At 53.9% G+C, this 27,930-nt stretch overlaps 2 protein-coding genes across 17 annotated transcripts in view; one reads left to right on the forward strand and one right to left on the reverse strand.

Annotated features, from left to right (window-relative positions):
- On the forward strand, positions 1-27,759 carry PISD (phosphatidylserine decarboxylase). Of its 8 annotated transcripts, XM_065904913.1 has the most exons (9): positions 28-88; positions 6,929-7,008; positions 10,206-10,381; positions 23,561-23,726; positions 24,978-25,214; positions 25,349-25,487; positions 25,651-25,797; positions 25,942-26,102; positions 26,501-27,759. In XM_065904913.1, the coding sequence occupies exons 3-9, from the start codon at positions 10,206-10,208 to the stop codon at positions 26,723-26,725; spliced, it is 1,251 nt and encodes a 416-aa protein (XP_065760985.1). In that variant the 5' UTR covers positions 28-88; positions 6,929-7,008; the 3' UTR covers positions 26,726-27,759. The 8 variants fall into 8 exon arrangements, with proteins under 8 accessions (XP_065760986.1, XP_065760981.1, XP_065760985.1 ...); XM_065904914.1 differs by lacking the exon at positions 23,561-23,726 and having other exon boundaries at positions 1-88; XM_065904908.1 differs by having other exon boundaries at positions 25,942-26,706.
- SFI1 (SFI1 centrin binding protein) overlaps positions 27,753-27,930 on the reverse strand; it is an 81,072-nt gene continuing 80,894 nt past the window's right edge. For all 9 annotated transcript variants that reach the window (XM_065904887.1, XM_065904895.1, XM_065904892.1 and 6 more), the window contains one exon: positions 27,753-27,886. In XM_065904887.1, coding sequence (XP_065760959.1) covers positions 27,782-27,886 — 105 coding nt within the window. In that variant the 3' untranslated portion in view covers positions 27,753-27,781. The remainder of the gene's footprint in view (positions 27,887-27,930) is intronic.

Raw genomic sequence — 27,930 nt, forward strand, 5'->3', positions numbered from 1 at the left:
TGTCCCGCCGAGAAGGAGGAGACAAGATGGCGGTGTCCATGGGGCAGGGATGTCTGAGGTGGCTGCACGGGGTCGCGTGGCGGAGCAGGTACAACTGTTTGGGGAGCCTCCTCGGGGGCGGGGGGCGGCGCGAGCCAAACCGGGGTCTAGAGAGAGGAGTCGTTTCTCTGTCGCGGGCTCGCCCTGAGGAGTGCTCGAGTGGAGACGGAACCACTCACCTTCACCTCGAGCTCGGGCGCAGGTGTGACTGCCTCCGCCTAGGACGGCCCGAGTCTGGCCTAAACCTCTCTGTCCTTTCCACTCCACAAGGGACCAAAAACATAAAACAAAAAGCACCCCCTAAGCCAGGTGAAATGGGCTGCGTGTCCGCCACTAGAGCCGAGGCAGGGCTGGGCGCTTTCTCAGGGAGTCGTGTTGCTGGGAGGGGCGGCGAGATGTGGGAAGAGCACTGGCGTGGGAGTTGGGCGGCTTTCACTTCGGATTCTTGGTCTCTGAAGTGAGAGGGTTGGATTCCGTAATCTCAAAATAGTCCATGATGGAAATAGGTCTCGGTTACCCTGGTGACTGTCAACTCTTAGATTGTTAGAGAGGTCATAAATCCAGCCCTTTCTTTTTGGGGAAGTCGAGACCCTGATAGAGGGAGGGACTTGCTCAGTTCCACCCAGCCAGGTAGCAGAGCTGAGACTCCTTCCCAGGTACCTCTGTGTCTCACGCAGGGACCTTTCCTTCAGGCTGCCCATCGTGAGGACATTCATTATTCGAAATAGCTTATGTAAGAACTAGCATGGGAGCATTTGGACTCTCGGAAAATGGATTAAAGTCTTGGTAGCTTAACTCAGAATCTGTTGCTCGATGTCATTTCGAAGAGCTAAGATGTGGGAGACCCACAACTTTTGTGTTTCGAACTGACTTCATTTTGTCACTGTGGACCAGAGCTTGCGCTGTAATTTTGGGAAGTAGAGACACTGGTTTCGGGCTGAGAGGGAACAGAAAATGTCATTGCCCTGGCCAGGAAAGCTTCACTCTATTATTAACTACTCAGAAATGGTGTAACTTTCTCAAGAGAGGGCTCCACAGTGTGGTGGTAGTTGTTAGGATTTGAACAAGAGGGTCTCTGTGGTTTTAACGTTGTTACCAGTTGTGCTGTTTATGAGTCAGTTGTGAAATCATCTAAAATGTGTCATAAATTGGAAAGACTAAAAAAATAACCTTTTTTTTTTTTTTTAACGATGGTGAGGAAGATGACTTCACCCACTATCATTTAAAAAGGGAAAGAAGAAAAAAAAATAAAAAGGGAAAAAAGTAAAAACTTTAATACCAGTGTAGGTAGATACAACTAGATTTAGGTCCACTGGGTAGGAGGGGTGAGGATTTGGGTACAGTAATTCAGTTTTCAAAGCTGTTACATACCCAGATGGAAACTATATTGAGATGCAAAAAACCCCCAAAAGATAACATTTCCATGATTTTTAAGTAAAGCAGTGTCTGTCTATGAGACATATATTTGAAAGCCTCATACTGCAGAGTTTTCCACTGAGTGATATGTGACAGGTGAGAGAATAGAAGAAGTAATTATAAGTGATAATCTAGGGCCATGTTTCCTAAATTTGATAAAAGAATGGAATGGGTGTTTATTAGTAAAAGAGATTCCCAGGTATATCCCCACAATGCTGCCACAGTCAGGCTCAGTAGGTGTAGGTTGGGGCCCTGGCAACTGTACTTTTTATGGATGCTTTGGACGATTCTTTGGCTCAGGCACATATGACCACAGCACCTAGATGGGTGGGTGGTTGTGTAGGACTTTCCTTCAGGAGTATTTATGACATTTCTGCCACTGTCAGCTACAGTATCAGGGGTGACGGGGGAGGCAGGAGAAAAGAGGAATTAAAAGATACAGGCCTTGCATTGAAAGAACTTTACAGTTTAGTAGGAGAGAGGGAACACAACTAAATAATATGAGATAGAAGATGGAATAAGGCCTTGAGAAACCTGCCAGTTCACTTTCAGGAGAACTTTTCACAACTCTAAAAAGCAGGACGAACCAGGGATGATGTTAAAAATATTTTAAAACAGGGCTTCCCTGGTGCCTCATTGGTAAAGAATCTGCCTGCCAATGCAAGAGACACAGGTTCGATCCCTGTTCTGGGAAGATCCCACATGCCCTGGAGCAATTAAGCTCACGTGCCATAACTGTTGAGCTTGTGCTCTAGGGCCCGGGGAGCCAAAACTCTGCAACAAGAGAAGCCACTGCAATTAGAAGCTCAAGTACCACAACTAGAGAGTAGTTCCCACCCCCCACAGCTTGAGAAAGCTGCTTCTTCGCAGCAAAGACCCAGCACAGTCAAAATTAATAATAAATAAATAAATCATAAAAATATTTAAAAACTATGACAGTGTGGACACAGACCAGTTAGGGTGAACAGTGGTCACAGTTGATGTGGCCATCCCAGTGTGTGCCAGCTGAATATCACTTGCATTACTTTTTATAAGAGTAATATGGAGCTAGGTGCCAGGGCCTGGGACTAAGGTTTTATGTGATTGTCTCATTTACTCCTAATGAGGTAGGTCCAGTTTTTAGAGGTGGAGAAACTGAGGCTTAGAATTAGTTAACAAGTGGAGGGATGAAGATCTGAGCCCCAAAGTCAGACTTGAGTGCTTAATCATGGGCTTTAATTGCCTGCTTACAGGAGGTGCACGTGGGTTCAGCATACAGAAGGTACATGTGATTGAACGTAGTCGTTCATTTCTTTGAAGCTTAATCTCACTGTTGAGATTGAGGCCCAGGGGGAAGACAGACAAAACAGCCTGTATTTGTCGATAAGTACAGACAGAAACAAATAAGGGAATATATATAAAATCAGTTCATTTCAGGTATTGAGAAGTTGTTACAAAGAAAAATAAAGGAATTTAATTAAGGAGTTAGCACTCCAGAGAGAGAACTCTTGGGCTTGTGGTCAGAAGGAAGCATTTGAGCAGAGAATTGAGTGAGGAGGGACTAAACCAGCTGGAGGGGTGTGCCCAGCGGAGCAGACAGCATCTGCAGAGGGGTGGGTGTGCAAGGGGTGGCGGTGGATGCATGAGGAGAGGGGAAGTAGCAGGAGGTCTGGGGTTCAGAGGACCACTTACGTAGGGTCTGTTTTGAAAAGGTCAGTCTGGATGGGACATGGAGGCCACACAGGGAGAACAGGCCAGTGCAGCTGTCCAGCAGCAGCTCCAGTGACTTAGCCCAGGGAAGGCAGATAAGGGTGTATTTTGAAAGTGGGGGCTTCATGCCTTGTCAGTAGATTGAGTGTGGACAGTGAGAAAGAAAAGACTTGCAAAGGAGTCCTAGGGTTTCAACCTGTGCACTGGGGGACTTGTGGTGCCTTTTTTCTGGGATGGTGTATTAATTATAGCAGTCTTGCTATGGTAACAGGTAAATTCTAGCATCTTGGTGACTTAACACAGTGAAAGTTTTTGTCTCTATCATGTAAGTTCAGGCTGCTGCTAATTGGGAGGGCAGCGTTGATTTGAGGGTCCGTCTCTCGCCACATGTAACACATGGCTGCCCAAGATCTGTGTGTTTGTCTCCATGTAACAGGCCGGAAGGGGACCTGGGAAGTCTGAATGGTTCTTACAGTGGTTAGAACTCACTTCTAGGAAATCTGATCTGTTGGGTAGAGGAAGTGGATTTTTTTTTTTTTTTTAATTTTTATTTTTCAGTGGGTTTTGTCATACATTGATATGAATCAGCCATAGAGTTACACGAATTCCCCATCCCGGTCTCCCATCCCACCTCCCTCTCCACCCGATTCCTCTGGAGGAAGTGGATTTAATAACCATCTGACTAGTCTCTTCCACAGATGGACAGCTCTGGGAGATGGAGCCGTTGAAGGGGAGTGAGGGAGGGTTGGGAATTCTGTTTTGGACAAACTCAGTTTGAGGTGATTCAAAGTGAGGATTTTGGGTAGCCAGGTTGAAATACGGTCTGGAGGTCTCTGTGGTGGCAGTGAGGGGAGTCCTCCGCATCTGGCTGTTTAAAACCAGACTGGGTGAACGTCTCTAGGACTACAGCATAGACAAAGTAGGTGTCTGAGCCTTGGGCATGGCAGCTGTTTGACGTTAGGGAGACCGGACAGACAGGAGGAAAATCAGGGTTCCAAAGGCTATGTGTGTTTCAAGAAGGGCAAGGAGTGAATGAAGGTGTTGAAAGAGACAAACTCCCAGTTAAAAAACACGAAAGTCCCAGGCATATACTGTACAGTGTGGGGACTATAATTACTAGTACTGTCTTGTGCATTTGAAAGTTGCTAAGAGAGTATCTCTCATCACAAGAAAAATTTGCAAATATGTATGGTGAGGGATGTTTAACTAGATTTATTGTGGGGATTCTTCCACAATATATACAAATAGGCAATAATATTCTACACTGAAACTAATATAATGTTACATGTCAGTTATACCTCAATTGGAGGGAAAAAAAGAGGGGATCACCTGTGACAAATGCTGCTGAGAGGTCAAATAACATGAGGTCCAAGAAATGCGAGTAGGCGTTGGCAGCGTGGAAGAGGTGACCGTGGCAGGAGATGATGTAGTGGGAAGAAAAGCCTGGCTGAGTGGGATTAAGAGAGACGGGGAGGCGAGGAAGTGATGGCAGTGAACATTGCTCTTTCTGCACACCCGCAGTGCGGTGGGCAGTGTTCCTATAAGATCAGGAAAAGTGTGGCGTTGATATGAGAATAAGAATGATCCAGAAATGAAAGACAAGCTGATGCAGTGAGCTATTTGCCAGGCACTTGTTTCAGGAGCTAGGGCTGCAGCAGTGGATGGCAAGACCTTGACTTTGTTTTGGGAAGATCTGAATGCAAACCAGCTACCTGGGTGCTGTGCATTGGGTTACAGTGGATAAACCATGATCTCCTACTTGTACCTCCCCTAACCACGCCCCACCCCGGGCGGGGGAAAGTCTCATTCAACAGTCTGCAAGCATTCTTTCAGTTGGGGGCTCAGCAGCAGTTCTGGAATGCACAATGCAGCAGTGTGCACCACACGACAATGCAGCCTTCAGTCAGAATGTACACTTCTTGTTCTAATTCCACTTGGAAAGCAGAGTTTTAGGCGCTTGCTTTTGCAGTGGGAGTGTCCAGTCTAAGAGATGAGCGTTGTTCACTCTGAAAGAACATTCACCTACTGCAACATACCCTCCTTTGTGTTAGTAGCTGTCCGTCCATCTGGCCTCTGAGGGGGTGGTGATGGCCAAGGTCCCAGATTTGTTCTGCATACAGATCTTGCTTGCCTGTAGGAGAATCAGATTCACCCTGTTAACCCCATGCTGTGACAGTGTTATTAAGTCAAGGAATTTTCACAGGAGTAAATGAAGTTGTTTAAATCTGATCATGTTTGCTGCTGCTGCTGCTAAGTCGCTTCAGTCGCATCCAACTCTGTGCGACCCCATAGACGGCAGCCCACCAGGCTCCCCCGTCCCTGGGATTCTCCAGGCAAGAACACTGGAGTGGGTTGCCATTTCCTTCTCCAATGTGTGAAAGTGAAAAGTGAAAGTGAAGTCGCTCAGTCGTGTCCGACTCTTAGCGATCCCATGGATGGCAGCCTATCAGGCTCCTCCATCCATGGGATTTTCCAGGCAAGAGCACTGGAGTGGGGTGCCATTGCCTTCTCCACTGATAATATTTACAGGATATTTATGTAAGACATAACTACTAAGAATCCATGAATGGAAATATTACTGTATGAAAGTCATAAATGCCGTTCTATTTTCCACAAAAATAGCAGTTTAGACATTTATAATAGAGTAAATTTTTACTTTTATGAAAGACTCCGAAGGGAAAGAAGAAACCCTTACTAACAAGACATAGTTTCTTTACTTAGATTTCAGGTCAGTATTTGGGGGACCCGAATTGAAGTTGGGGTGTCTGCTGATGAAGGGAAGAGCCAGCTGTTCACTAAAAGTCCGTCAGTGCAGTCCTCGCACTAAAAGTCCGTCAGTGCAGTCCTCGATCGCAGTCACTCACTGCACTGGGGTGTGTCCCGTTTCCCCGGGTAAAGAGGAAATGAAGAGACAAATAATAAAATACTATTTCCTTACAGCTTGAAGCCATGAAAATGGTCTTTTTTTTCTCCCTCAGAATGCTTGAAAATCCTTTTACCTGTGAAAGTAGCTTTTGTGGCAAAGTAACCACAAATAATAATTTTAAAATTCCAAACAAGTTGAGCCTTCCAGACTCAAAGTAGATTAGAGTAGCTCAGCCTGATTTGTTTGCGCCATTCTTTCCCCAGGGTAAACATTTAAAGTTTAAAATTCAGGGTATTCTCTGGTGGTCCCGTGGTTAGAACTCTGTGCTTCCACTGCTGGGGGCACAAGTTCAATCCTGCAGGTTTTGTGGCACAGCCCAAAAAGAAAAAAATTTAGATTTCAGCCGCTTTATTAGGCTCTTTAATTAATAGGAGTCAGAGGCTACAGGGCCGCGAGAGCTGTTCTCTTGTGGTGAAGAAACATGCTTTTTGTGTAAGTCAGCTTTACTGCTAATTATGGTCTTAGGGTAATTCTTTTGTGAAAAAGTTTTAGATTTCAGAAAAGTTGTGAAAATAGTACAGAGAATTTCCAAATGCCCGGTACTCTGATTCCCCATATGTCAGCTATATCTGCTTTACCATTTTCCCTTCTCTTCCTTTTTTTCTTTTTGTGAGTGTGTATATGTATATATTTTCTGCTGAAACACTTGGTGCCCCTTTACCTTTAAATATTTGAGCCCTTTTCCTATAAGGACATTTTCTTACAAAACGACAGTACTGTACAGTCATCAAAACTGGGAGATTAAATGAATGCAATAGTATTATTGACTCTATAGATTGTATTCAAATTTTCGCAGTTGATCCTCTAATTTTTTTTAATTAAAAAAATGTTTAACGGTTCCTTTTTGCTTGATTATAGGCGTCCTCACTGTGAAGATGTTGCTTTGAGCCACTTCCTTCAGTCCTTGAGGAAGCCGCCTCTCAGAAGCTTTTCCACAAGTAAGTAGCAATTTTCTACTTACAAAAGATTGGACTTCCCAGGTGACACAGTGGTAAAGAATCTGCCTACCAATGCAGGAGGCTCAAGAGATGTGAGTTAGATCCCTGGGTGGGGAAAATCCTCTGGAGAAGGAAATGGCAACTCACTCCAGTATTCTTGCCTGAAAAATTCCATGGACAGAGGCGCCTGGCAGGCTACAGTCTGTGGGGTTGCAAAGAGTGGGACTTACTGAGTGACTCAGCACAAGCAGCGATTAGAGACAGTGCCGGCCTCTCTGCTTCAGTTTGCTCATCGGCAGATCCACACAAACGCGGCACCTATTTCATAGGGCCGTCGTTAGATGGAATTGTGCCTGTGAAGTGCTTAGAGTACCTGGCACATAGGTACCACTGAAGCTTTAGCTGCTGTTACCGATTATTTTTACTGGGTGCATATGTGGTGTTCCGTCGCTTGACTGTACCATTTGGTATTGGACATTTAAGCTGCTCCTAGTCTTTTGAACTGTGGTGCTGGAGAAGACTCTTGAGAGTCCCTTGCACTGCAACGAGATCCAACCAGTCCATCCTAAAGGAAATCAACCCTGAAAATTCATTGGAAGGACTGATGTTGAAGCTGACATTCCAATACTTTGGCCACCTGATGTGACAAGCTGACTCATTTGAAAAGACCCTGATGCTGGGAAAGATTGAAGGCAGGAGGAAAAGGGGACGACAGAGGATGAGATGGTTGGATGGCATCACTGACTCAATGGACATGAGTTTGAGTGAGCTCCAGGAGTTGGTGATGGACAGGGAAGCCTGGTGTGCTGTAGTCATGGGGTCGCAAAGAGTCGGACACGACTGAGCGACTGAACTGAGCTCTTCTTCTATTACAGACAGTTCTGTAATAACATATTTTTATGCATCCTCAGGATAAATTTGGTGACTTAGAATTGCTGACTTAAAAGGTTTGTGTATTTTATAACTTGGTATTTAGACCAAATTGCTCTTCAGAGAGGGTTGTCCTGAGCAGAAAAGGCTCATGAGTACATCAGTTCCCCACACCCACATCAGCACTAGGTTATGAACTTTTTGGATCTTTTAAGCAGCTGTTTGAATCTGTACAAAAATGTGTGTTGTTTTTATTATCTAGTTACCTTTTTTATTCTGTTGTACCAAAAGCTGTTTTTGACTGCCCAGTAATCATACCTTGGGAATAAAATGAGATGGTTAGTGAGAATAAAAACAAAAGGCTTATTATTAAGGTAGTTAAATAGGGGCATATCTGAGTGTTACTTAATTAGGACTTGTGTGTAGGAACATGTAAGACTCACTTTGAAGGATGGAGGGGACCCTCAGAAATGAAGTCAGGATGTCACAGATCTGCAGAAAAACTGTGCTTTTATAAAGTGACAAACACAGCGGGGAGGCAGTCAGGAGTGGAGGGCACCCTCTGCTTGCGGCTTCCTGTTAGAGGAGGAAAGAAAGCCTTTGGAGAGCAAAAGAAAGAGACCTGTAATTGAAGCAAGGACCGGAGTAGTCAAAGCACTGAGGAGGGTATGACCCGTCAGCCTGGGATGCTGGCTTAGTGCCGTGAGATTGTGTACAGCAGGTCTGTCCTCACCAGATAATCCAGAAGAAAAAAAAAGTTTCTTGCTTTCTGACAGGTTTTTCTGGTCAGAGGTAGACTGTTTAGCTGTTAAGTAATAAGGGTTCTTTAGGAATAATCCAAAGATGGAAGAGATTAATGACATCCATAATTGCTCATTAAAAAAAGAAGCAGCAGGGAATTCCCTGGTGGTCCAGTGGTTAGGACTTGAAGCTCTCACTGCTAAGAGCCCAGGTTCAGTCCCTTGTCTAGGAACTAAAATCCCACGAACCTCTCAGCATGGCCAGAGAAAAAGAAAAACAAAAACTCCAAAGCCCTCTTCTCACTGTGCCACAGTCTTCTTCACTTGCTGCCTTCACCTCACTGCCCTTGTCTTCAGATGGCCTTCTCCCCATATGCCTGTCTCCAGATTTTCTCTTCTTATGGACGAGTCATATTATTAGAGCCCACTGTGGGGACCTTATTTTAACTTGATTCCCTCTGTAGAGACCTATCCAAAAAAGGTGACAGTCTGAGGTGCTGGGATCAGGACCTCAGCATATGAATTCTGTGTGTGTGTGTGAGCTCAGTCACCGAGTTGTGTTTGATTCTTCAAGGCCCCATGGACTATAGCCCACAGGCTCCTCTGTCCGTGGGATTTCCCAGGCAAGAAGACTGGAGTGGGTTGCCACTTCCTTCTTCAGGGGATCTTCCCCAGCCAGGGATTGAACTCAAGTCTCTTGTGCCTCCTACATTGGCAGGTGGGTTTTTTACCATGGAGCCACCTGGTTTGGGGGGACATAATTCAGCCCATAATGGATGTTGAGCATCTTTGCACGTACTGACTGGCCATTGCTATATCTTTGGAGAAACGTCTGTTCATATCCTTAGTGTGTGTTTATTTATTTGTTTACTGTTTTCCTTATCTTTGGCCGTGCCGGCTCCCTGTTGGCACGGGCTCCTCGCTGCGGCGGTGCCTCTCGCTGTGGAGCACGGGCTCTCGGCGGCAGGTGGTTTGGCTTCCCAGGCGCTAGAGCGCAGGCTCCACAGTTGTGACGGGCGGCTTAGTCGCTCCCTGGCGTGTGGGCTCTTCCCAGGGCAGGGTGGAGCCTGTGTCTCCTGCACTGGCAAGCAGGTTCTTCACCACTGAGCCACAAAGGAGGCCCTTGGTGTGTTTTTTAATTGGACTATTTGTCTTTTACTGTTGAATTGTAAGAGCTTATGCAATTTTGCCTTTGAAAGAATACTACTGTCCAGTCAGAACTGGGTCTGGGTCAGAAAAGTGAGATCAGAGAGCCTGTCCCTGTCTGGCCCTGTGGGTAGCCAGCAGGGCAACCTGGGATATTTTCTTGACCTCTTTGCATTTGATGTTTTCATCTTAAGCCCTGTAGCTATGGCGGCAGTTGAGGTACATTGTTGTTTCATGGGGAAGATGTGTGAGTCCCTGACTAGGTAGACTCTGGAGGCAGCAGCGTTTCTGCAGTGACTCGGGGCTGCTCCTGCTTGTCAGGTCTCTGGGGTCTGGTCAGCTTTGCTGAGGGCTGGTCCCAGCCTTCCTGTTGGTACCGTGTTTGCATGACTCAACCCTGCCCCTTCTCCTGGCTCAGCATTCTCCTGTTCTTTGTTGCAGATGCCAGGAGAGTCCACACTGCCCCTGCCCGCACCTTGTCCCTGCTGCGCCCCCTGCCCATCCTGGTCGCCACAGGGGGCGGGTATGCCGGCTACCGGCAGTACGAGAAGTACCGGCAGCGAGAGCTGGAGAAGCTGGGCTTGGACGTCCCGCCCAAGCTTGCTGGCCACTGGGAGGTAGGAACCGGGGGAGCCTGCTTGCATTCTCCTGGAGCACAGTTCCTGTCCCGGCGTAAGTTGCCCCGAAGTTAAGCCGTCTGAGGAAGCGGATTGTGCTTTCCTGGAGCTCACGTCTCCAGTGGGTTTGGGGTGATGCAGAAGTCACACGCTGGGCGTCGTGTCAGGCTTCTGTCTGCAGGCTCACCCTGGTCTCCCAAAGCCTCTTGAAATCTTGGGAGCTCATGCCTTCCCCTGGCGCTGGCGTCCTGGCTGGCCATGCTTCCTCAGTCTTGAGGGCGAGCGGAAGGGTTGGACTTGGGTGATGTGGATACGTTCTCACCAGAACCAGACTGAAGCCGTCTGTTTCTTTATCATTACCGCTCAAAGTGCTCTTGCCCCGGGAAGTGGGGGTGCGGTTGGGTGTCACATAGTGACAGCTACGGCTCAGGTGACGGCCAGTGACCTTAACTCACCTGGGCTTCCCGCAGCACTGGCTCATTCCTGACTCCTCGTGGACTGTCAGCACTGAAATCGAGTATAAAGGTGTGAGTTTAAAAACTGCTTACTTTTCACCCTTAATTTAACAGATGAAATACCTGCACTGTCAGTAGACCCTGATAACCTGTGAAAGCAGACTTGATGGTATTTGGGGTGATGTGTGTGGGTTTCCCTGTGAGCCTCCCCGTATCATTAGTCCAGCTTGGCTGCCCCCGGCAGCCAGGGTCCCGGTCCTGAAGGCTGGTTCTGTCTGTGCTCCTTAGTAGCTGTGTGGATTCAGACAGATCACTTTCCAGGTTTTCTGTTTCGGGGTCACATACTCCAGACCCCTTTTGGTGAGGGATCATGGTATAGTATGTTAGTCACACTTTGTAAGTATGCCGAACGCTGTATATTTCCTTTGTCGTTGGTGGTTTCCTGTGTAAACATATCCTTCCAACTAGTGAAGTACTTGTGAGACTGTGATCCATGACCCCACTGGAGTGTTAGCCCCACGCTTACTTCCCTCTGACCCTGAGCATCTGTCAGCCTGACCCACCCTGTGACCTGCTCACCTGCTTTCAGGAAATCCCCACTCATTTCCAAGGAATTCCAAGAGAATTTGCGTGTGGAAGAAATCTGCTGCTTCCTCATTCACAAAAGACCAACGTCAGTAGTTTTTTTTAGCATCCATTGTTTGTATAACTGGAATTACTGCCATATGTGCGTCAGTACCTGAAAGATGACTGTTTGTAGAGAGGACAGGGTTGAATTAGCTCATAAGTTCCAGGCTGTGAACAGTGACAGGACATGGGAGCAGAGTGGCGCAGTGCAGCGAGAGGTCTGGGAGAGCTGGGCTTATTGCTGAAAGAGCCGGGCTGAAGTTAGTCCTGCTCTGTCTTCCTCTTTAAATGTGTTTATTGGCTGTGCCGGCTCTCCGTTGTGGTGAGTGGGGGCGGTGCCGGGCTGCTCGTCCCGGGGTCTCTCTTGTGGAGGAGCACCGGCTCGAGGTGTGCACGGACTTCGTTGCCCCATCGCGTGTCATCAAACCCCAGCCCCCTGCTTGGGAGCTCCGTGGAGGCTTAACCATTGGACCACAGGGGAAGTCTCTCCTCTAAGAATTCTATGGTTTTAGGTCTGATGTTTAGGTCTCTGACCCATTTGGAGTTGTTTTTTATGTCGTGTAAGGGAAGTGTCTGACTATTCACGGGAATGTCCGGTGTGGCCAGCACTGTTGGTTTAAAAAGGCTGTCCTTTTCCCGGTGAGTGGTGTCGACCCCCTTCTATCTCATTCTCTCTTAAATGACAGAGGTGATGTTAATGCTCCGACAGAATGTTGGAAAGCAGGGAGGACAGTCATGATCCCCCTCCTTCTCACCAGATGACTTGTTGCATAATCGTGGGCTTTATTTTTCATGTATTCACTTCCGGTTTGTCTCTGTTTTTAAATGGATATACAGTTGACCCTTGAACAATGTAGAGATTAGAGGCACCAGCCTCCGTCCGTGCAGCAGTCCGAAATGTGCATGTAACTTTACAGGCCACCCTTGGGGTGCGTGGCTCCGTGTCCTCCACTTGCATGGCTCTGTAGTACATGTTTATTGAGAACACTGCTTATAAGTGGACCCACGCAGTTTGTACCTGTGCCATCCAGGGGCAGCTGCTCCTGTTTCGTATCTTTAGGTTGGTGCAAAAGTAATTGCGGTTTCAGATCTTGAATTTTAAATCATCATAATTAGATTCAAACACATCTTTATTAATCAAAATAGGAACCATTACAATCAATACAATTTTGCCAATGAGAAATAAGTTGATTTATTCCTGTGGTGTAAAAATCTGTGCTTCAGGATTCGATAAATTCTTCGAAAGCATTCTCTGCCTCCTGCTGGTCATGGAAGCGTTTTCCTTGCAAAAAGTTGTTGAGATGATCAAAGAAGTGGTGGTTGGTGAGAGGTCAGTAAATGTTCAAGAGGTCACTGAATATTGCAGATGAGGCAAAACTTTAGCCAAATTCATTCAACTTTTGAAATGCTGGTTGTGCGATGTGTGGTTGGGCGTTGTCATGGAGAAGAATTGGGCCCTTTCTGTTGACCAGTGCCAGCTGCAGGTGTTGCAGTTTTTGGTGCATCTCATCGATTTGCTTGGCATATTTCTCAGGTGTAGTGGTTTCACTGAGATTCAGAAAGCTGTAGTCGACCAGATGGCAGCAGACCACCAAATAGTGACCATGACTCTTTTTGGTGCAAGGTTGGCTTTGGAAGGTGCTCTGGAGCTTCCTGGTCCAACCACTGAGCTGGTTATCACCCATTGTTGTATAAAATCCACTTTTCGTTGCATGTCACAATCCTATTGAGAAATGGTTTGCTGTTGTTGTTTAGAATAAGAGAAGATGACACTTCAAAATGCTTTTTTTAATTTTCAGTCAGCTCACGAGGCACCTACTTATCCAGCTTTTTCACCTTTCTGGTTTGCTTCAAATGCCGAACAACTGAGAATGGTCAACATTGAGTTCTTCGGTAACTTCTCGTGTAGTTATGAGGGGATCAGCTTCGATGATCCTCGCCCTTGGTCACTGTCAACTTCCCGTGTCTGGCCATTACAGTCCTAATCTTCAAGACTGTCGTCTCCTTTGCAAAACTTTGAATCACCACTGCACTGTATGTTTGTTAGCAGTTTCTGGACCAGATGCGTTGTTTTGTTGCGGGCGTTCTCCACCGCTTTAAGACCCATTTGAACTCAAATAAGAAAATCGCTCAAATTTGCGGTTTGTCTAACATCATTTCCATAGTCCAAAATAAATATAAATTAAACGGCAAGTAATAAGTTATTAGCATAAAAGACATAAAGCGAGAAATGCACATTAAGATGTTGTATAACACGTCATTTAAGAATGTATTCCAGTATCAAACAGCAAGTTTCTACAGTGCAAAAACTGAAATTACATTTTCACCGACCTAGTATGATGATTTTGCAGACTCCATGTAAGTACGAACTTTAAGTGACTCTGCCTCTGTGATGGATTCTGGTGCACTGGTGGTTTTTACTGGTGATTAATGTTGTTGAGCAAGGCTTTGCACACAGGCCTTTCCTCAGGCCGAATGCTGGGTGTAGAGTTGCTATCTGAAAGGGTCTGGGCACCTGCGCAGTTTGTGCTGTGTGTGTGGCATCTAAATCTATTGTAGCCATCTGCAGTAGGCATTGTTCATTAGGCATAGGAGCATTGTACATGAACCACAATGGGTGTCAGTGAAACCGTTGTCACAGACAAACATTATTCCTCTCGTGTTTACTCCATACAACAAATCTTTGAGCTCCTTTATGTGCCGGGCCTTGTTGAGCTGCAGGGGATTCACTAGTGAACAGAACCGGAGTTCCCGTCCTCAGAGAGCTGCCCGTACTAGGGGCTCAGACAGACGAGAAACAGGGACACGTGGGCATGTCGAGGGGTTGAAATGCCGCGGAGGAAGCACAGACAGGTGCAGGGCCCAGTGTCTCGGACTGGGCAGGACCAGGGAAGGAAGGAAGGCGGCCGGCTCAGTGCCGTGTGGGCTCCCTGGGCATCCGAGGGGCGGGGAGAGCCGTCCGGGCAGATTGGACAGAGAGCGCTTGTCGCTGTTGGTGGAGAACAAAGAGCCCGTGAGGCGGGAGGCCCGAGGGCGGGAGGCCCCGCGGCGCCAGCTCTGCCTGCCTCTGGAGCGCACACTCGTCGTCCTGGCTGCCGTGGCGACAGGCTAGGGGACCTGTTGGGACGCTCTGACAGGATCCCAGCAGGAGCGGCGGGGCCTGGGCCAGAGTGGGAGCCGTGGGGGAGAGGACAGGCGCTTGGTGCTGTTTTCTTTATTGAAGTGTGATTAATGTAGAATGTAAGTTACAGGTGTACAATCCAGTGATTCACGAGTTTTAAAGGTCATGCTCCATTTACAGTTATTATAAACTGCTGACTGTATTTCCATGTCATACAATATATCCTTGTAGCTTATTTTGTACATAATAGTTTGTACCTCCGACCTCCATCCCAGTGTCCGTCCCTTCACCACTGGTGACCGCTCGTGCTTGGTATGTGTCTGCTGTGCTTCTGTTCCGTGCACCAGTTCACGGTATTTTGTGGCTTGCACATTGGATTCCGGGTATGTTTTGAGGGGAGAGTGCACAGGATGCACTGATAGATTGGAAGTGGGAGTGGGAGAGGAAAACGCCTCATGAGTTCTGACTTGGGCAGGTGGAGGGGTGGAGGAAATGAAGAGCCTCCAGACTCACGAGGTATTACAGCCTGCAGTCGTCTGTGCTCTGAATGTGAGTCCCCATCAACATTTCTCATGTGTTTATTCTCTGCCTGTATTGGCTCAGTGTACTTGGCAGTTTAACATTTAAGTCTGATTGGCACGGACTAAGGAGCCCACCCTCCTGCAGCCCCGGTCAGATCAGGACACCTGCCCTCAGAGCCAAAGCTGGGCGAGGTGAGGACTCTTCGCCAAGTGTCTTTTCAGGAACTCATGATGTCCTTCCTGGGAAAGCTTTGGGTTCAGGGTCAAAGAGCCTGATCATTTTGGGCTGCTCGGGCCTGGTGTTTGGCCTCCGGGGGGAAGGCAGTCGCCCCTGGGCCTCTGTGGAGAGGTGGCTTTGAGGGGACAGCTCTGCCTGGGGCTGGAAGGCCCCCCACCGTGCCCAGAGTGTCACACAGTCTGTGTCTGTGTGGCGGCTGTGATTTCAGATATGCCCTGCTTGTGTCTCTGTAAGTGCTTCTTACCGAGAGGCTGAAGGTGTGCCAGCAGGTGACATGGGTGGCAGGTGTGTAGTGTGAGCAGGGTGGCATCTGGTGGCAGAAACCCCCCCCAGGTTCTGGCACTTCTGAGGTGTCCCTTTCTGACTGAGCCTGAGGACAGGTATGGGCATGTGGGCAGGGTGGAAGGGTGGCTTTGGGGCAGAAGCTGGCACGTGTCCTCCATGGAGACGGGGCCCGAGGTGCAGGGTGGTGGTTGGAGACTGCCTCTCCCACCAGGCGAGGAGCTGCTGTGTGGACAGAGAGGGGTTCTCAGGAGAGGCACTGTGTGCCAGCCTGGTCTGGGGCTTTTCTCCCCAGTAGTAGAATTTAGAGTTTTTCTGTGGCGTAAACAGAGTCTTCAGTTTTTCTATTGTGAGCATTTGAATAAGGCAGAAAAGCTGAGAGAAGAGTTACCCACACACACCACTGGATTGATGGGTGTTAATGTTTCACTGTTCCTGCTTCGTCTGCGTGTGTTTGTGGACTCCCCTCAGAGCCACTGAAAGAACACTGCAGACGCAATGAGCTGCATCCCCACACCTCAGCCCACATCCGAGCATAGACTGCCGTCTGCTGTCGGCTCAGCCTGGCTATGGGGTGTTAGGGAGCAGTCCCTGTGTTAACGCCGCTTCCTGGTTTCCGGCTCTGTTTAGTATTTTTAAAAGGAAGGTGCAGCATTCCAGCTGTGAAAAGAAAGCCAGATCAGCCTGTCGGATCAGCCTGTCGGGTCTCCCATGTGGCCTGCCCCCACCCACCCACCTGCAGTTGGCAACTCCTTCCCTCCATGACCCTGGACAGTGCGGAGCACGTTTTACGTGTTTGTTAACTTCCGGTAATTGTTACAGCTTTATTGTTCCTCTCTTGTGAACAGGCTGCTTTTAGATGACAATGACACAGGTATAAATACCTGGTCCCCTGCTGGCTGGAGGTGGGTATTCAGTAAGTGCTATTCTGATTCTTACCTCATAGGTGTTGAGAAGACAATTCTGGATGTTAAGATGGGCAGACAGTCAGGTTACTGGGAAGCAGACCCTTGGCCTGCCCAGCTCTGTCCTCAGAGTCTGGACCTGCCAGGAGCTGTGGCAGCGCCTCCAGCCTTTCCTCTCCCCTGGCCTGGGGGGCACCTGTGCCTGGAGCCCTGAGGGGGCAGGGAATGGATGAGGCTGGGCTCCGGGTCGGAGGGAGCTTTCTGCTGGGCGTCCGTATCCTCTGCGCCCTGTTTGCTCTCTGGGTGGCAGAGGTCATCGGGCTGGTGGGACTGCTAGGGAACACTGGAGAAACCCACGGGAGATTCTGGCAGAGCTGTGAGCAGCCTTTGGATCAAGAAACCACCTGCAGGCCCTCCATGCTTGTCCCGGCTTCGCCCAGGCTCCTGCCAGGCTGATGGCCTGCCTCTGGCTCCTTGTGCCAGCCTTGGGATGCCAGCCCTCACTGTTCTTTCTCAGGGGCCTCCACTAGCCCCGGGCAGTGAGAATTAACAGAGGACACCCGCCGCTCCCTGGCCCCAAAGGGCATGGCGTTCACGGTGTGGGGAGGGGCCGGGGGGCTGGCCTTGGTGCGCTGGCCGAGTGGCCGGGGGCCTGCAGAACCTTGCGGTGGCGCTAGGTGGCACTCCCGCCCAGGGAAGCCAAGCAAGGTAGAAATAAAGGACCAAGTGTGACTGGCCAGAAGGGACCTCATTTGGGGAAAGTGCACCTGCCAAGGGGTTTTGTTAGTCCCAGAAATCATGTTGAGTTTTGTCTGGAATATGGTCTAGAAGGCATTTCCCTCCTGAGGTACAGGTGGTGGAGGGCAGGTTAGAGGGCAGGGAGGGCTGGGCTCAGGGCAGACCCGTGGGCTGGTTTATGAGTTTTGTAACCACCGATCAGCCCGAGAGTTTTGAATGATTACAGACGAGCTCAGGTCCACGTGGAGCAGCCCAGTTGGTCCTTTCACAGTGAAGAGCAGCAGTGCTCCAGGGGCCGCTTGGAGGATGAAAAGCTGGGCTCTTGGGCCACATTTGTCACCCACCTCGGGTCTGACTTGGGCCCCGTCTGGTCTGGGTGCACTGCAGGCTTTGGGGAAGCCGGGGTGGTCTCCCCAGGTTTCTGGATCCTGTAATTTACTTGTTAGGATTGTGTATCAGCATCTTCTGTGCTTTAACTCCTTTTCATCCCATCGTGAATGGTGTTTGGTTGGAGCTCTAAGCTCAGAAGGGGTCTGGAGACACACTGAGAATGCTGTGAGCCAGGCTGGGAGACCGAGGTGGGGAGGCATTGGCTGGCCCCATGCACGCCCCGTGCCCCCCAGTTCTTGCTGGTGCCTTGTTGGTGTTGGGTGTCATGCAGTCCCTGAGGGAGGAGCCTCCCGTCTTCTCTCTCCTCCCCGCTGAGATGCCCCCTGTCTGTGGTTTGTTACGGAGCCCTGGGTTTGGTGGATGCAGATGCAGGCGATGTGTGGGCTGTGCATACCGCTGCATCTTCTTCCAGGCGGCGTTGGCTCCCCTGCCCATCTCCTTACAAGCCCTAAGGCTTCCTGAAGAGGAAGAGCCTCTTCTAAATGTTGCTCTGGAAAGTGGATTCCCCGTGGTCAGAAGACGCAGGGGTGGTGCCGCGTGCTTTCTGTTACTGAGCGGTGGTGCGGGTGCCCCCCTGAAAGCCGGTTCTTTCCATCCCCTGTTGACCAAGTGCTTCCGGTGGGCATGGGGGGTAGGGTGCTGAAGCCTGCAGCCTGGGGCCCCACCATCCAGTGGGGCAGGAAGATAGGAGGAGAACCACCCCACGGGTCTTGATCCCTGCGAGGAAGCCTGCGTGCAGGGCTGGGGCGGACCTTGCCCACTGGGCCTCCTTTGCCATCGGATGGAGAAGAGGGGTGGGGGCGGGAGGCGGCCTTTGTCTTCAGGGTTGGGTGTGAGAAGGAGCGAGGGCTTCGCTGCCTTCTGTCAGCTCTGAGGGCTGGCTAGAAAAGGCGGCCGGGGTGAGGTTCGCACCGCGTGGGGGCCCCGGCGGCGGGGAGGGGCGAGTGTGGGGCCGCGGCTCCCCCAGCCCCGAGGAGGCGCCCTGCGCGGCCCTGGGGCCGCCGGTCCCCTCTTCCTGCCGCTCCTCCGCCCCGCCCCGCCCCTTAAAGGGACCCCGGCCGGGGGCGGGCGCGGCTGAGCCTGGTGTCCGGCCTCTGCCCCCGCCCCGGCGGCGTGAGTGGCTGCAGCCGGGCCCCCGCCCGCCCGCCCCCTGCTTCCGTGGAGCGGCGCCTCCCCGGGAGTTCAGTCGGGCGGGCGGCGCGGACGCGAGCGGAGCCGACCACCTGCGGGTGAGTGAGCGGCGCGGGAGGCCCTCGGCTCCTGGGGATCTGAGGAGCAGCCCGCTCCCTTCCCCGGTCCTGAGCGAGCTGTGGCTTTCCTGGCCCCACACGGTGGGTCACGGGGCCGGCGGATGAGCTCACTTCCTCCGCGTCTGTAGCATCTCTTCGCCCCTCAGCCCGGAAAAGGGAAACCCGGGCCGCTCGGTGCCCTCCGTGCGCCGTTTGCTCAGCGCTGCCGGGGCGGGAGGGAAGCGGAACCTCGGGCCGGAGGGGGTGAAACCCGCCCTTCCCAGAGCCCCATTCCCCGCTGGTGCCAAGGAGTGCCCTGGAGAAGGTTCCTTTCCTTGGGGGGATCTAAGAAAGACTCCTGCCTCCTGCCCTGCACCTCCCTTGAAAGAGGCGCATTTGGCCCTTTCTTTTTGCTTCCTCCTCTTTCACCCGAGGCTTCCCCAAGATGGCTTACCCATTTCACAGGGAGAATCCATTTTCTCGGTTCCCTACTTCTGACATTTTGTCACCTCTAGCCCTGGCACTCGCGGAGGAGTGGTTGGTGGCCCCACCTGGACACAGCTGCCCTGTGACCCTACCCCACAGACCAGACACATGCACCGCAAGTCAGACCAGGGGCGTGTGGCTTGGGGGCACGGGGGTCACCTGCCCAGGCTTCAGGCCGGGTGTCTGGCACCCAGTGAGCTTTCCACACGGAGCACCCTCGGCTGGGGCTGACTTAGACAGGATGTGAGGGGTGGGCGGGGATGTTGCGGCCCTGCTAGGGTGTGAACCCCAGAAGAGCACGTCCTGACAAACGTGAGCCCCTCCAGCTTGGTCTTCTTGAGCCCTCCCTGCCTGCTCACATCACTGCTGCCCTGGGGTTGGGCTCCTCTGTCAGGACTGCCTCCTCCGCCCTGTTCCTTCTGTCCTCCCTGAGAGCATGGTTCTGTCCTCCCAGAGCATGGGCCTGAAAGGGCCGGGAGGCAGCAGGAGCCAGGTCTGCGGGATGAGGCTGCGCTAAGCTTTTGGGGGAGTGGAGGCGTGGGGTTTCTGAGCCTCCAGACAGGTGACCAGGAGGAACAGTCCTTCCCCTTTCAGATGAGGAGACTGAGACCCAGACAGCACCTGCGACTTGCCTTCCCTGGCTCGCAGGGTGAGGCTGGCGGGGGCGTCCAGGATCACAGCCACCAGCTGGTCCTCGTCCCCCACCAGAGCCACCGTGTGTTCTCATGTTCCACGTGGCTGGCTGTTAGGCTGCGTAATGACTTTGAAGTCCTACTGGTCCCAGCCCCATCTCATCCCACAGAGTGTCTTTGGGACTCGAGGGAGAGAGGGGAGGTGTCTGTACTTCTCTGCTTCAGGGTGCTCTCCTTGCAGAGTCCTCATTCAGGCCTGAGTGCCCCAAGTTGCACTCAGGGAGCCAGAGAGGGAGAATGCTCTGGCTTGGCCTCCAAAGGCCACTGCAGGCACACAGGGCAAGTGCAGCTCTGAAATGGGGATGCCCTCACTTAGTGAGAACGGGTGACCTGTAGGGACCCCCTTCCCGCCATTGTGCAGCTCTGAGCTGATTGCTGCTTGAGCGTGCTGGCCCATTTCCCTGGGGACAGCTGAACTCACGTCTGCTTGCTGGGGCCTTTGGGGGCGCCCCGATGGTGAGTTAGAAGAAATCTGAGCCTGGTCTCGGTGTACCATGTTAGAGGCGGCAGCAGAGTAGTGACCGAGACAGGACTGAGGCGTGAAGACGTCAGGCTCTTCAGGGCAGTTCTGGGGTGGCTCCAGGATAGCAGCTCCTTGGGCTGGTCCCCCCAGAACCCCCTCTACCACCCTGGTGGGTTGTCTGGCACCCCCCAGGCACCCCTGGACTGCCCTGGGAGAGGATGCATTGCAAAGGCACACACAGGGATCTGCTTTGAGGGCCTGACATTTTGGAGTGAGCTGGGTTTGTTTGTGGGCTCCTGAATGTGCCTGACAACATGTAGAATAGGCCATGGTCCCGCCAGTAGGACAGTGAGGAAAACTGCCCCAAGGAGGTCTGGCTCCTATCCAGGCCGACAAGACTTCACCAGGCCCTGCCATGAATCCAGTTTTCTAGAGGGGGGCAGGGTACAGGTGGTGAACTTTGTCCTGAAGCCTAGCTCCATGCTCAACCCCAACTGCCCATCTCCCCACTGGGCCTGTCTCCCTTGGGAGCCGGCAGGCAAGTTTGGGGCCTCCTAGATGGGCGGTAGGAAGGGAGTCAGCATGACCTCAGCTCCGGCCTGGCCCAGAGGCAGAGGAAGCCTGGGTGGGCGCCCTCCGGCCACTCAGGAGGGTGGCCTGGGGAGATGGGTGTCCTGGCTTGAGATGGGACGGAAATCCAGTTGAACATCAAGCCTTAGTCGGCCTGGTCCAGCCCCATGGCCAGGTACACCCAGGGAGCCGGTAGTAGCAGGACTTTCACCTCCCTGACCGATGTGGGTTTACCCAGGGTGGCAGATGTCCAGCTGGTGTGAGCTGGGGCTTCTTGCTCTGCCCTGGGCCGGCCGGAGCATCCCTAGGTCCCTGCGAGTCTTCCTTTAAAGATGCCCCCAGGCTCGCGGGGTCGGCGGTGTGCTGGGCCAGACGGACTCGGGACTCCGCGAGGCAGAATGTTGCTCCCCCTGCCCGCTATCTGCGGAGGCGGGCGGCGGGTTTCCCCGAGGGCGCCTGACTGCCCCTCTTCTGAAGAGGGGCGGGCGGAGGCGGCGAGGAGAGCCACAGCAGGCCAGACGCCAGGGCCCACCGCCGCGCCCTCATCCCTCAGATGTCCCTTTGTCACCTGAAAGGAAAAATGGGTCAGGTCCTGGCGAGGGAGGGGGCGGCAGGGCCGACGCTGGGTGCCTGCCCGGAGCGCGGGGCTCAGATTCCCGCTTGGGCTCCTGGGCCCGCGGCGCCGAGTCCTCTCCCTACCGGGAGTGGGCAGGTGGCCAGGGACACAGTGGGCCGAGCAGGTCCGTGACCCGCGCCTGTCTCTGCAACAGCCCCGACTTCTCACCTGCGCCCCCGAGCCTTCGGACCGGACCGAGCCGGGGAGCGGTCCCCCCGCAGCCGCCACCTCTGGGGCCGAGGAGCGGTGACCGTGCGGACCCGGGGGGAAGGGAGGAAGGAGAGACAAAGGCGCGCGCCGGCCCCGCCTCCTTGCGCCGCCCACCATGTGTCAGTCAGAGTCGCGGCGAGGACCCGAGCTCCGCACGGCGAAATGGTGAGATGCCCACGGCTGCGTCCTAACCCCGCCGCACCCCGCCTCGACCTCCGGAAGGTCAGAGTTCACGTCCAGCGGCTCCGCGGTGGTGGCGGCGGCGGCAGGGGGCTAGGGGACCAGCTTCCGCGACTAGAGGGGCCCGCTCCGGGGGGCCTGAGTCGGAGAGCCCGCTTCAGGTATTGGTGGGGGCCAGCGGGCTGTTGGTCCAGTGTCCACGCTGCACCCCGGCCCCGCTTGGGCGCAGCTTCTCTGGGATTGGTCCCCGCTCTTCTGCAAAGAGCTGGGTGGGCGGGAGAAACCTGGGGTAGAGGAGTGATGTGTCCGGCTTGGCTTGGCCCCTGCCCATTTCGTGGACCTTTTTAAAGGGATGGGAGAGAATGGTCGCAGAGGATCTGGTGAGCAGTGCAGAGGCAGCACCTTCAGGGCCCCCCACTGAGCTGCAGGGCCCGGCCTTCGGGTCAGTTCTCCATTTTCTCTGCTTTTAGTACCAGCAGTGTGCCTTTGTTCCTTGGTTTGTTGAGCAAGTGGGCGCAGAGGACCAAGCTGCTCTGAGAGCACAGGCACAGATGGAGCTTCCTCCTCCCGTTGAATGTAGTGTTTTTTATGAAACCGAGGCACCAGGACGTTCTTCAAGTGGGTGGTAGTGTGGTCTCCTGATGCCCACAGTGGGACCTTGAGAGCCTCTAGGTCCTGGCCTGTGGCACGGGGACCTGGGCCTCAGTGTCAAGACTCAGGAAAAACTTACCCCGGTCTCTGGCTGGCTCCCTTGAAGCTGAGCCTTTGCCAACTGTACCGAATTGGAGCTGGTGGGGTCGGGGGAACGTCCACCTACCTTTACTGGAAGGAGAGGCCTGGGTCAGGTGTGTGTGGCCCCAGCAGGCCTGAGGGTTGGCAGGGAGCTTACCGCCACCACCCTCTGGATTGTTGTGGAGACCCTGAGCTGACGTAGAAAGACAGCAGGGTGGATGGAGCAGTAGCAGTAAGGGGTTTGTGTGTGCACCTGTGTGTGTTTGTGATCTTATGAGGCCTGATCGCTTATCAGATGAGGAAGTAAGAGGCCTGATCCATGGAGAGATTTACCTGGATCCTGTGCTGCCCGAGGCTTGGGGGCTCAGCCTAGCTCTCCTTGAAGCCTGTGTGAAAGAGCTGGCCTTGGGCAGGTGGGGACCGCCCAGTGGGCTCTGTCTACACTGCCTTCCTGGTGCCCCTAGCCCCAAGGTCTGAGAGGGGGTCCCTGGCAGGTTCAGAAGCTATTCTGAGAGGTCTCAACTGACACGCAGGTAGAGACTGGGAGGTGAGCGCCGAAAGAGGCAGCCCAGCCCCCGACTCAGTGTGGTTGGCATGAGGGGGTCCGGCCGGCATCACCCGCACCCATGGAGAGGCAGGCGAGCTTGCCGAGGGTGGGGTGGGTGGGGAGGGTGGGCCCTGGTCCTCTGCTGACCCCGGCCCTGCGTGGACATGTGCCCCGCAGGTTGCACTTCCCTCCGCTGGCCCTGAGGCGGAGGCTGGGACAGCTGAGCTGCATGTCCAAACCTGCCCTGAAACTGCGCTCCTGGCCCCTGACGGTCCTCTACTACCTCCTGCCCCTCGGCGCCCTCAGGCCCCTCAGCCGGGTGGGATGGAGGCCTGTGAGCAGGGTAAGTGTGCGGGGGCTGCCGGCCCTGCCTCCCCGCAGCAGGCCTGAGGGGGGGCCCAGTTGTCTGGGCAGAGGTGGTGCTGTGGGGCCTGAGCCCTTCAACAGATGCTGTTGGAAGGCAAGGAGTTGGTGGAGGGGGTGGGCTGGTCGGTGGCCATGTGGGCTGTGGACAGGTGACTGTAGAGGCCCATCATCCACGGCCTGCTCTGCCTGCGTTTCTGCCATGAAAGTGCTGTTTCTGGAAAGAACCCACATTGGGCAATCAGAAAATGGTGTCTGTTTCATCTCCTGTGTTCAGGCAGAAAAGAGCTTAGAGGTGATTTTGAGAAGAATCAAGTTTCTGGATGCCAGAGGGTAGTTCACACAGGCTAGAGCCTGTGTGGCCTCTGTGGGTAGGGATGCCCTTGAGGACCCAGGAGCCCCCAGCAGGCTAGGTGAGGGCCCCGGGCAGCCCAGCGGGTGTTGCCCGGCTTGGAAGCTGAAGGTACCTGTGGGGCCCCGGGCATCAGGCCTAGGGTCGCAGGGCCGCCCTGGGCCACCCACACACGGGTATCCACTGGGAGTGCTGAGAGCCGCTCACTCAGTGCCGCTTTAGAGGTGTTTAAAGTTGGGAGTGGAATCGCTTTTGCACCCTGGGGCCTAGGTGTCTTGGCAGCGTTCAGCAAGCCGCAGCCACTGATTGAAGCAGGTCCCATGATGGCAGTGGCCCCTGACGTTTAAGAGCTCGGGCTGGAGGGCCTGATGGGGGTGCAGAGCCCCCTCTCCAGGAGGAGCTGCGGGTGGGGACGGCTGTGTGGCCGGGGGGGCCCTTGGAGTCTTGGTGTCAGTGTCCAGCACCTCTGCCCGACAGGCCCTGTGCTCAGGGCAGGCTGGGCGCGGGCACTTGGGTGTGGACTTGCCTGAGCACCGAGAGCCGACTCCTTCTGTGCTGGTTTGGGATGCCAGCAGCACTGCCCACCACAGCCTCTGTGTGACCACGTCCGACCCTTGTGTGCCCTTCCCCATCCACGAAGCGAGGTAGGAACTCTGCAGGAAATGGCCGATACCTGAGCTGTGCGAGTCACTGGGTGGAGGCCCAGCCAGAACTGTGTTTAAAGACTTGGAAGCTCAGTCTGGTTCCTGGTGAGAAAGCACCATGTCACAGAGCCCTCGAGGGTCCCTGCTGCTCAGGCCTCAGGAGGTGGTCCCTGTGGGGGGATTCGGGGGCTGAGTGCACGGCGTGGCACACTCACCCGCCCCTTGGGACCTGCAGGTGGCCTTGTACAAGTCGGTGCCAACACGCTTGCTCTCGCGGGCCTGGGGCCGCCTCAACCAAGTGGAGCTACCGCAGTGGCTGCGCAGGCCCGTCTACAGCCTGTACATCTGGACCTTCGGGGTGAACATGAAGGAGGCCGCGGTGGAGGACCTGCACCACTACCGCAACCTCAGCGAGTTCTTCCGGCGCAAGCTGAAGCCGCAGGCCCGGCCCGTGTGCGGCCTGCACAGCGTGGTAAGGCCCGACCCGCCTCCGTGCCTTTGGGCACAGTGGGCCTGGTGGGTTCTCCTTCCAGCCTGGACCCCCGGGGGGCCGTGGTCCTCTCCTCCACACCCTCCCCTACAGCGAGCCTCTCCTGACCCTTCCAGATCAGCCCCTCAGACGGGAAGATCCTCAACTTCGGACAGGTGAAGAACTGTGAGGTGGAGCAGGTGAAGGGGGTCACCTACTCGCTGGAGTCGTTCCTGGGCCCCCGCACGCCTGCAGAGGACCTGCCCTTCCCCCCAGGTGGGTCCTGGCCCAAGGTGCTGGGCGCCAGCAGGTGGAGGGGCGGGGAGGGAGGGAGGGAGGCCTGTGGACAGGAGACCTGCCCGCAGCTCGGGCCTCCCTGCAGCCGGCGTCCAGGCGGCACATGCAGGGCTCTGAGCAGCGGGCCCGCATCTGCCCACAGCCGCGCCCCACAGCTCCTTCAGGAGCCAGCTGGTCACGCGCGAAGGGAACGAGCTCTACCACTGCGTCATCTACCTGGCCCCCGGGGACTACCACTGCTTCCACTCCCCCACGGACTGGACCGTCTCCCACAGGCGCCACTTCCCAGGTAGGCTGGGCTGGCTGCCCCTGGGGCCTTGGCTGCTTCTGTCAGAGTTGGGGGCAAGGCTGGGGGTACCCCAGGTTGGGGTCCAGCCTGCTCTGCATCTGGAATGGCAGGCCGGGCGGGGACCACCTGTGTCTGTCCCCACAGGCTCCCTGATGTCCGTGAACCCTGGCATGGCCCGCTGGATCAAAGAGCTCTTCTGCCACAACGAGCGCGTGGTCCTGACCGGGGACTGGAAGCACGGCTTCTTCTCGCTGACGGCCGTGGGGGCCACCAACGTGGGCTCCATCCGCATCTACTTCGACCGGGTGAGCGGGTCCCACTGGAGTCCGAGGGCTGGGCCACTCTGGGCTCCCCGCACCGTCTCCTGTGCGGCCAGAGCTGCTGGGGCTGCGATTTCTAGGAAGGCGGGTCCCCCACCCCGGTCTAGAGGTGGCTGCAGGGGGAGGGAATTCACCTCCCTGCTTGGCACTTTGCCTTTTGCTGGAAACCCAAGGGGAGCCCGGGCAGGACTGCTGCTGGAGGGCAAGAGTGTGAGGGGCACAGGGCTGGCTCCTCCACTCCCTCCGGCCCCAGTTCACAGCAGGTCAGGGGCTCTCAGCTCAGACCTGGCCCGTGGCCCGAGCTGCTGTCCCCACTTCCCTGCCCGAGCAGGGTGGGTGACAGGCTGTGTCCACAGCCCACACGCTCTGTCCCCGCCTCCCAGGACCTGCACACAAACAGCCCCCGGTACAGCAAGGGCTCCTACAACGACTTCAGCTTCGTGACGAAGGCCAACAAGGAGGGCGTCCCCATGCGCAAGGGCGAGCACCTGGGCGAGTTCAACCTGGGCTCCACCATCGTGCTCATCTTCGAGGCCCCCAAGGACTTCAACTTCAAGCTGCAAGCAGGACAGAAAATCCGATTCGGGGAGGCTCTGGGCTCCCTCTGAGCCTCCTGCATGGCCATGGCTGCTGAGGGTCTTTTCAAGGGGAACCTCTGAGGCTGTCTAGGGAGGGCACCGTCACGTCTAACCAGGCAGGACCTGGGTGACTTCAGTCTCTGCTTCCGGGGTGCAGATGAGGTCGTCAGAACCCGTCGTGGCCTAGACCGCCATCACACCCCTCCCACCCAGAGAAAATGTGGGCCAGGATGACGGATTTTCCCTCTTGGAGACTTTTTAACATCTCGTATAAACTGGATCTTTTACCTCCCGGCCGAGCATTCGGTTGGTCCCGATTTCCGTTCTGAGATAAGCAGTAGTTAAGGTACCTTCTTGCGGCTCCTCCCGTCACTGCTTTCTGGCTTCTGCTTCCCCTGCACAGGGTGAGGTGCCTCCTGGCACTGACTGTGGGCCCCACAGCGGGGCTGGTAACAGCTGCTTTCTGTCCCCAAACTTGCTCCGCCTTGCTTGTTGGGAAAGGCTTTTTTCTCTCTTTGCACTTGTGGCTGAACACGTCACCTGCCGAGACTCTGCCAGCAGCTTCCAAGGGTGGCCTCTGGTGGCTCGGTGCTTTGCAGGCCCTGGTGAGTGACCTTTTGGAGCTGGTAGGACCCATTATCAAACCCCCTGCAGTGGTGGCCCAGCTGGGACCAGGGGCGAGCTTGTGTCCCCTCCCTACATCAGGCCTATGTAAAATATGGAGAAGTTGCTGCTATTGATCAGGGGCTTACACTGGAAACAAAGGAGCCTTGCTGTTGTCTTTGGTGTGTGATGGAGGGGGGTGTCAGTGCCTAGAAAACCCGTCCCCAAGTAACAGATACTAACAGGTACGAAGTCCTTAGGGAGCCAGTGATGGGGGCGGGGGGAGGGCCAAGTTTCATGGTTCCTGGGGATGCTGTGAATTTCTCCTGCAGGAGAAGCCATTTGAACTTTTTCAACTGTATCAGTAGCACAGTATTTTTGTATGAAAATGGGAGACTTCTGAACAGTGATTCATTTAATTGCAACATTTTGAAATAAACTAAAAAACATTGCCGCTCTGCCTTCTGTTCTTGGACATGGTGACTAGGACAGAGCCTGCCGCAGGGCCTGGACCCGAGCGATGCAGGTGTGGACAGGCTGGCGCCGGGCCTGCAGCTCACGGGCCAGCTGCTGGATCTGCACCTCCACCTGAGGGACGGGGGGCCGGCTGAGAGGAAGCCTCACCCAGGAGC

Source organism: Muntiacus reevesi, chromosome 13, assembly GCF_963930625.1.
Source record: "Muntiacus reevesi chromosome 13, mMunRee1.1, whole genome shotgun sequence".
In the NCBI taxonomy this organism is placed as follows: domain Eukaryota; kingdom Metazoa; phylum Chordata; class Mammalia; order Artiodactyla; family Cervidae; genus Muntiacus; species Muntiacus reevesi.

What these genes read in the sequence shown, in the direction of transcription:
- PISD (XM_065904908.1), top strand. Translation starts at nt 10,206, where the DNA reads ATGCCAGGAGAGTCCACACTGCCCCTGCCCGCACCTTGTCCCTGCTGC. An exon ending in AGCTTGCTGGCCACTGGGAG is followed by an intron (nt 10,382 to 23,560) that starts GTAGGAACCGGG and finishes TGTGCCCCGCAG; the next exon opens with GTTGCACTTCCCTCCGCTGG. An exon ending in TGTGCGGCCTGCACAGCGTG is followed by an intron (nt 25,215 to 25,348) that starts GTAAGGCCCGAC and finishes TGACCCTTCCAG; the next exon opens with ATCAGCCCCTCAGACGGGAA.